Below are 7,172 nucleotides of genomic sequence, written 5' to 3'. Positions count from 1 at the left end.
TGGTCTGTCTGGTAAGAATAGTGTTGTGGTGAGATTCTGTGTGTGTCTTAGGTGTACCATTTTGTAAGTGTAATGTAATTCTTCTAGAGAGTTTAGTAGTGCAGTATCCTATGTATGAAGAATGAAGGGACTCACAGTTCCCTTGTTTACAGGAGAATTCATACACTAGATGGCTGCGTTGCAACTCAGAAGGAGCGGGGGAAGGGTTATTCTTTAGTAGGAAATTCGAAGTTTTCTTGTTTTTGTAGTAGATGACGAAGTCCACCCGGTCGACAGGATTGGCAGGTTTGACATGACGTTTGATGATTTGCCTGATGATTTTCTCTTCTGTTTTGTACTCTGTAGTCATGTGGGATTTGTAGAATAATTTGATGTTTTGGCCTGAATTGGGGAGGACTGGAGCTTGGTCGTACCATTTGTTGATTTGCCTTTTAATGACCTTGGAAATGTCTTGGTTGGAATAGCCATTATTTACTAATACTTGTGTGGCTCTTTCAATTTCTAGATTAGCACTTTTCCAACTGTTGCAGTGCGTGAGAGCCCTTCTGATGTAAGCACTGATGGTGGAGTCTTTAAAGCGTTGGGGGCACTCGCTTTTCCCATTAAGACACAGGCCCGGGTTGGAGGGTTTGGTGTATACGGAAGTGTTAAAATGTGCCTGGTTCTGTGCTACGAGTACATCAAGGAAAGGAAGTTTACCGTCGGTACTGGACTCGATTGTAAAATTGATCCCGGAAACTGCTTGCAATTTTTCCCTGAGGGGGATGAGGTCTTCTTCCCTTGCCACTTTCACAAAGATGTCGTCGATGTATCTTGCGTAAATAGCAGGTTTGTCTAAAATACGGAAAACTTCACGTTCCACCATCCCCATGAAGAAATTAGCGAAAAGGACCCCAAGAGGGGAACCCATCGCTACTCCATCAATTTGCCGGAACTTTCTCCCACGGGGGCACAGAAACGGTGCTTCCTTCGTACACATCTCCAATAAGGTCCTAAGGGCTGTTTCAGGGATGTCTAGTTTTGGGGAACCTTCTGCAGGGTAGATCTCATCAATGATAAAGTTGATGGTACGATCAACGTCGATGTTCGTAAAAAGATTTTCTACATCCAACGAAGCGATCACACCGTCGGCGTTAGAGTTGTGGAGGAGATGGAGGAAATCAGCAGCAGAAGACAAGGTGTAATCCTTTGGGACAAATGGGGTAAGCCACTCGTTTAATTTCTTAGCAATCTGATAAGTAGGCGTAGGGATCTGGCTGATTATGGGTCTGAGTGGATTGTTATTCTTGTGGATTTTTACATTTCCGTAACAATAACCAAGGCCAAAATCTCCTACCAATTTGGGAAGCTTCAGTCCGCCCGCCTTAGCATTAACCTTCTCGATGATCTTGTTGGCTCTTCTTTTAATTTCTTCTGTCGGATTTCTTGATATCTCGAGGAATTTAGATTCGTCTTTCAGGATGGAGTCAATTTTCTCTAGGTACTCAGAAGAAGGTAACAAAACATATAAGTCGGCTTTGTCTGCTCTGCGGATGGTTATGGAAGGGTCCTCACGGAGAGCCTTAGCAGCGTCCAGATGCCTCTTGTTGATGAGTTTACTTTGGCAATGGCCTCGCCTCCTCCGTGCTTCTCTTAGAAGTTCGGTGTGGATATTCTCATCGGTGGAGATTTTTCCTTCCTTAGCGAGTCGGTGAATATCATCGATGAGGACCTCGATTTCTAGACGTTTCTGTAGTGGGCGAGGTTTAGAGAAGATGTGACAATTGAGGCCGAGGTTCAGAAGTTCTTCTTGGTCCTTAGTTAAAGTTGTAGTCGTAAGGTTGACATACCCGGTGGGAGGGGACGGAAATTTAAGTTGGCCACTGTTGAGGCGAATGAGTTTGTTGCAATTTCTCCTTTCAGCGACTTTTTTGTGGTGTTCTAGTTCTTCCGCCAGGGCTTGGTCGATGTAATCCCGGGTCTCATTTTGAAGGCAGTAATCCCTCCATTTCTTCGTAACTTCAGCAAGTTCGTTCTGGAATTCTTCAATACTCGTCTTTTTGGCTTCGATCTGGTGCAGAACGAGTCTTCGTTGGTAATCCTTGGTGAAGTTAACATGACGGACTGCCGGATCATGAACTTTTATATTTGTATATTTCGGCAGCAGGTTTTCCTGTAGACAGGTTTCATTGAAGAAAATAGCAATTGATGCATTGATGATCTTCTTGTGTAGAGTTTCAATACGTCTAACTATAGACTTAGTCTATGTATTCTGACCTTTTGTCATTGCTTTTGAAAATGTACATAGTGTACGAAACGTCAAGCTCCAGTAAAACACTACTCTTCTCCCTTCTGAGTTTGAATCATGTCCTTTGGACCTGCGATAGCAAACTTACCTCCTGAAGCCAAGTCTATAGTTAGACGTATTGAAACTCTACACAAGAAGATCATCAATGCATCAATTGCTATTTTCTTCAATGAAACCATATATATATATATATATATATATATATATATATATAAATGTATGCATATATGTGTTTACTTAACGAGGCGCTTAACAATGGTGGCAGAAAAGGTGCCATGCGTTTTTTGTTCTCGGCAGCCAAGGCAAGTGGCATTCACCGGAAGTGTGCTCTTATACTCTATCGCAGATCATACTTGCAAAGATTCCAGAGTGCCAGTCCTCTTTTTATGCCCCTTTGTTTTGCAGGTGTTGACGTCAACTTAGTAAAGGGTGGTGCTCCATCCGCCAGGGTACCTTTCCCTAAGAGCATGGAGGTTGAGTTCTTACATGTGAGACTCGATGCTGAGACTACAGAACGGACAGCGATGGTTTTCACCATTGAAGAGGACGGAGAAAAGGTCGCCTACGCCAAGGTAGTGGAGTATCTCAATAATACATTTTATGGAGTCATACTCACCTTCAAGAAGGACGGCATATGGGAGAACGGAAAATTGATTAAGAACGAAGATCCCTTCAATGTTGGAACCCTTAGGAGGGTCCGCCTGGAGTACTCCGGAGGACTCTTCCAGGGTGTTGTCTGGAGCGGAGATCGGCAAAAGAACATGACCTGGTCAAGAGAAGATGCTCCCACCATGGGTCAAGGCAACCTTACCGTTTACGCTCAGATTCCCGCATTGGTGGGAAAGCACTCCTCCGTCGTCTTCTGGCCCAGAACCTGCTCTCCTGATCCTCCAACAAGTGAGTAGGTCCGACTCCAGGAGTCGTTTTTTTTTTTCTTTTCTTTTTGCGTGTGTTCTGTTGGGGAGGGGGGGGGAAGTCGATTTGGTGGAGTTCGGGAATCTTCCAGGCCCAACCCTTATCCTCACCCAGGGCTGCATTAGCCCTTAGTGGTGGTTCACCCCTTTTCCGCGCAGTCTCCGGTGAGATAGGTCTGGGATGCCACCTGATGTAGTATCTTCGGTGTAGCCTAGTATTCAATGACGCCCACGTGGCTGTGCTCCCATGTATCTATGATGTGTTGTTGTTGCTTTTTTTCGCCACAAGGGGTGTACCAATCTGCAGCGGGCTTTGTCATTTTGAATCCTGAACTTTGTGTTGTCTTTCGTACAAAACCTATTTAATACAGGTGATTCAGGAGAGATCTTTATCTCTTATTTGACACAGCTGTTATAATCATAAGATACTCAAACAAGTACACCCTCGTCACGCGACCCACGATAGGTGCCTGAAATACTTGCATATGATGATCTACCAGGATTGACGTCAGAGGGAATCATCTCCCCACCTCTGATCTTCACAGTCCGAGAGTTGGCGTTCAGTTTTCGAGTTGATGTCAGGATTTCTCTGTCAACTCTAATTTACGTCAGTTTTTTTTCACGTGTAGAGAAATAACAGGCAGTGATTGCTTCCTCTATACTCCTGCATCCCGCAGACCCACACTAGCTCATGGCAAACAAGAGTCCAACCTTTCTCCCTGGAGAGGTCTGTGTGAGGGTCTTGCAGCATAGAGGACTACTCTCGAGTTGTTATTATGTATACGCGCGGGAACACACACACACACATGTACACATACACGGATACGGACATATATACATTTCTCCCTCTTTAACAAGTGCTTTTATTTTCTTTCAGCATACACACTTATTTCTATTGAGATATGCATCCTCGTTCTCCGTGTTGTGGTGGTGGTGATCCTGTTGGTGATGCTGAGGTGCCTGCTGAAGGCCAAGGACGAGCCGCGACAGGGATCCGCTCGTGGTTCAAAGGGACGAAGGCGGTGAGGACCCATGCAATCGAGGACCACCTGCACGTCGCGTCACCGCGAACGAAGGGAGCGCCCCGCCCCTGAAGGGAGGGACTCTATGGGGGGTACATCCCCCAAGACTGATGTCAAGAGGACAGAGTTGAAAAGGCTCATTTGATTCTTCCCTTTAACTATACAGCCATTATTATGCCTTATAGTTTGTATTTACATAGTTGTATTATACGGGAAGTGAGATATGCTCGTAGTGACCCGTCTTTGTAGCTTTCAGCATCTAGTTTGTTCTTAAATTCTTGTATAGTTTTTGCAAACCCTGTTGCCTCATCCACTTTGTTCCAGACCTCTACCACTGTGTGGGAAACTATTCTTTTTTCAGATCTCTTCTATAACTGTCCTTTTTGAATTTCTTTTCATGTCCTCTTGTTTTTCTTTAATCCCACTTTAATCAATCTTCTCTGTCAAGGACTTCCATCCCTCTCATAATTCTGTAAATGGACAGTAGATCTCCTCTTTCTCTTCTTCACATCGTTTTCATTTCGTGCACTACCAGCGCAGTGAGGAAGTTGGTCTAAGCTCCCCAAGAAGACAACTATCCTTACGGGCGCAGAGATGGCAAAGGGAGATCCTCCAACCTGTGGGAGAAATCTTTTTGCTGGAAAATAGTCACTCTCATCGGAGTCCTCCACGGAAGCTTTGCCACCTTACTCCTGCCAACTTCTGGACGCACGGTGGTTCCTTCCAGGCAATTCCATTCACCTGAAGAGGACCCTCCTGCCTATCCTCGAGACTTGTGTGGGTGTCTGTCCTCGAGGGGACCCTGCTCCAAGGATCAAGAGTCTTCTTGGGGGTCTGAAAGGAATTTTTTTTTTTTTTTTTTATCTCTCACATGGGTAATTTATTGGCTGTAATGATGTTTTAGATGTTACTATTGGTCAAATAAATGAACAGTGTCAAATAGATAATGTTATTTGTTTGGAATCCCTTGCAATTGATAGAGATGGCAAAAGTATAATTTCTTACCTAATTCGAGCAGACTGACTGGATTCAAATCTGAAATCAGATTCTTTCTAAATGCTACAGATTTTTCGTAATATCAATACTAATATTATACAATAATTTTCATTTTATCACGCCTACCATCATGCCCTGAAATTTTTTTGAATCCTTCTTTCGCGTTAATTATAGTAAAGCATTTTTTTTTGCACAAACATTTGATTGCATATGAGAAAAAAACTTGAATTACACATTAGGATTACAAATGCTGTAATCAAATAGATGTTAATTTATTGATGACCGTACATCAGGCTGGAGGACCTCTTCTTGATTTTAATCGGGCAAGAAAATGCGTTTGTAACTCATTCTCTTGTAAGTTTTCTCCTCTGGCTGATCTCTTGTAATCGTCCCGCGGTAGTCCGCGGTTGTGTTTATTCTCACAATCTTGTGTCTATGCCAATGACCTTGGTAGCGCTCTTCCATCGTCATCAAATCCTGACGGAAGCTTTCCCCTTGTTCTCTCTCTCTCTCTCTCTCTCTCTCTCTCTCTCTCTATATATATATATATATATATATATATATATATATATATATATACATATATATATATATATATATATATATATATATATATATATATATCTGGCCCGTCGTGTCAATTCGGAAGTGCACAGAATTTAGTATTGCATATTCTGCTTCTTTAATATTTTCCTTCGAGTGTGACTCTGTCATTGACAGAACGATGGCATTGTCGTCATGGGCCACTTCTGATAAGAGTTCGAGTTGTCCTATAAGTTTGTACGGCAGGAGGCCCTCCATACTAAGCAAAGGCACGCTGGAGCTGAGGTGGTTGTCCCCCCCGATGCATAGGCCCCTGAAGGAAGGGACGGGAGTGTGTGTGTGTGGGGGGGGGGGGGTGTTGCTGTCTACCACAGCGATCCTCTCGACATTTGCATGATGTGGCACTGTCCGTTGGTGCTTCTGTTGGGCTTGGTACAGTCACCGAGTCATTTGTTGTGCTTTGCTGTGACTGACGTGCATGCAGGCAACGCGCGTCAAGCATCCGCTGTCGTTTGGTCGACAGTGTCAGGCTCGCGGGGAGGCGAAACGACGTCTGCCCCTCCACGTATATTCGCTTACAGACGCTCCCCGTTACTCTCAGGTCCAGGGTGGGCATATGGGGATTCGTTGTATTCACGGGACCTCTGCCGTGAATTCTGTACCTGTTACGAAACTTGGGAGTCAAGACAACCGTTGCATTTCAGTCCGTGCTTACAGCAGTCGTTGTAGTTGTCTGGACGCCACTATCGTTCCCAGAGCTCGCCTCGCCTTTTTCCTTTTCCTGTCGTAGAATGTGCCACAACAAGCTGCTGGTCCCTCAACTACTCCGTCCATCTTCGTTCGAACGCACGTTAGGTACTGGCATTTTGTAATGAATTTACAACTGCGTAAAAGAAGGTAGAGCAAATTTCCCTTAATGTACTGATTGATTTATCTATCATGAGTTGTGTGTATTATGAATGATGTGTGTATAAACGTTGTTTTATGGATGAATGTGACACGTGAATCGTGCTAGCGACCATCAGATGTGGAAGGTGGTGGTGGTAGTGGTGACGTGTGTGTGGAGGGGAAGGGGGAAGAGGGCTCACTTTTCGACTCCCCCCGGGGTGGGGTGGGGTGGGGTGGGGTGGGGTGGGGTGGGGTGGGGGGGGCACATGACGAGTCTAACCCCCACAAGAGAGAGAGAGAGCTTTAAGGCGAGATGCTTACGTCTCCAAACTCCGATAATATTGCATTGGGAAAGACACAAGTTGGGGGCGGCATTACGTCATAGGAAGCTGTATCACGTGGGCGATACAATTAGCATCGAGAAAAGTATCACCACAAAACGAGTATTACGTTTTGGGACCATAGCAACGATTTGAATCAATTTTATGACATGATTTGGCATCAGCGCGTTCTCCCTCCGCC

At 44.7% G+C, this 7,172-nt stretch overlaps 1 protein-coding gene across 1 annotated transcript in view; it reads left to right on the top strand.

The window, feature by feature from the left end:
* Positions 1–5,072, top strand: part of LOC143020806 (uncharacterized) — a 12,446-nt gene extending 7,374 nt beyond the window's left edge. The window contains exons 2-3 of the mRNA XM_076177582.1: positions 2,693–3,184; positions 4,079–5,072. Coding sequence (XP_076033697.1) covers positions 2,693–3,184; positions 4,079–4,227 — 641 coding nt within the window. The 3' untranslated portion in view covers positions 4,228–5,072. The remainder of the gene's footprint in view (positions 1–2,692; positions 3,185–4,078) is intronic.
* The last annotated feature ends 2,100 nt before the right edge of the window (positions 5,073–7,172 follow it).

The sequence above is a fragment of the Oratosquilla oratoria genome, chromosome 40 (genome assembly GCF_046742065.1).
Source record: "Oratosquilla oratoria isolate Oo_2021 chromosome 40, ASM4674206v1, whole genome shotgun sequence".
Classification (NCBI taxonomy): domain Eukaryota; kingdom Metazoa; phylum Arthropoda; class Malacostraca; order Stomatopoda; family Squillidae; genus Oratosquilla; species Oratosquilla oratoria.
Note: the sequence above shows the minus strand (reverse complement) of the source record. Positions and strands in the feature narration are given on the sequence as shown.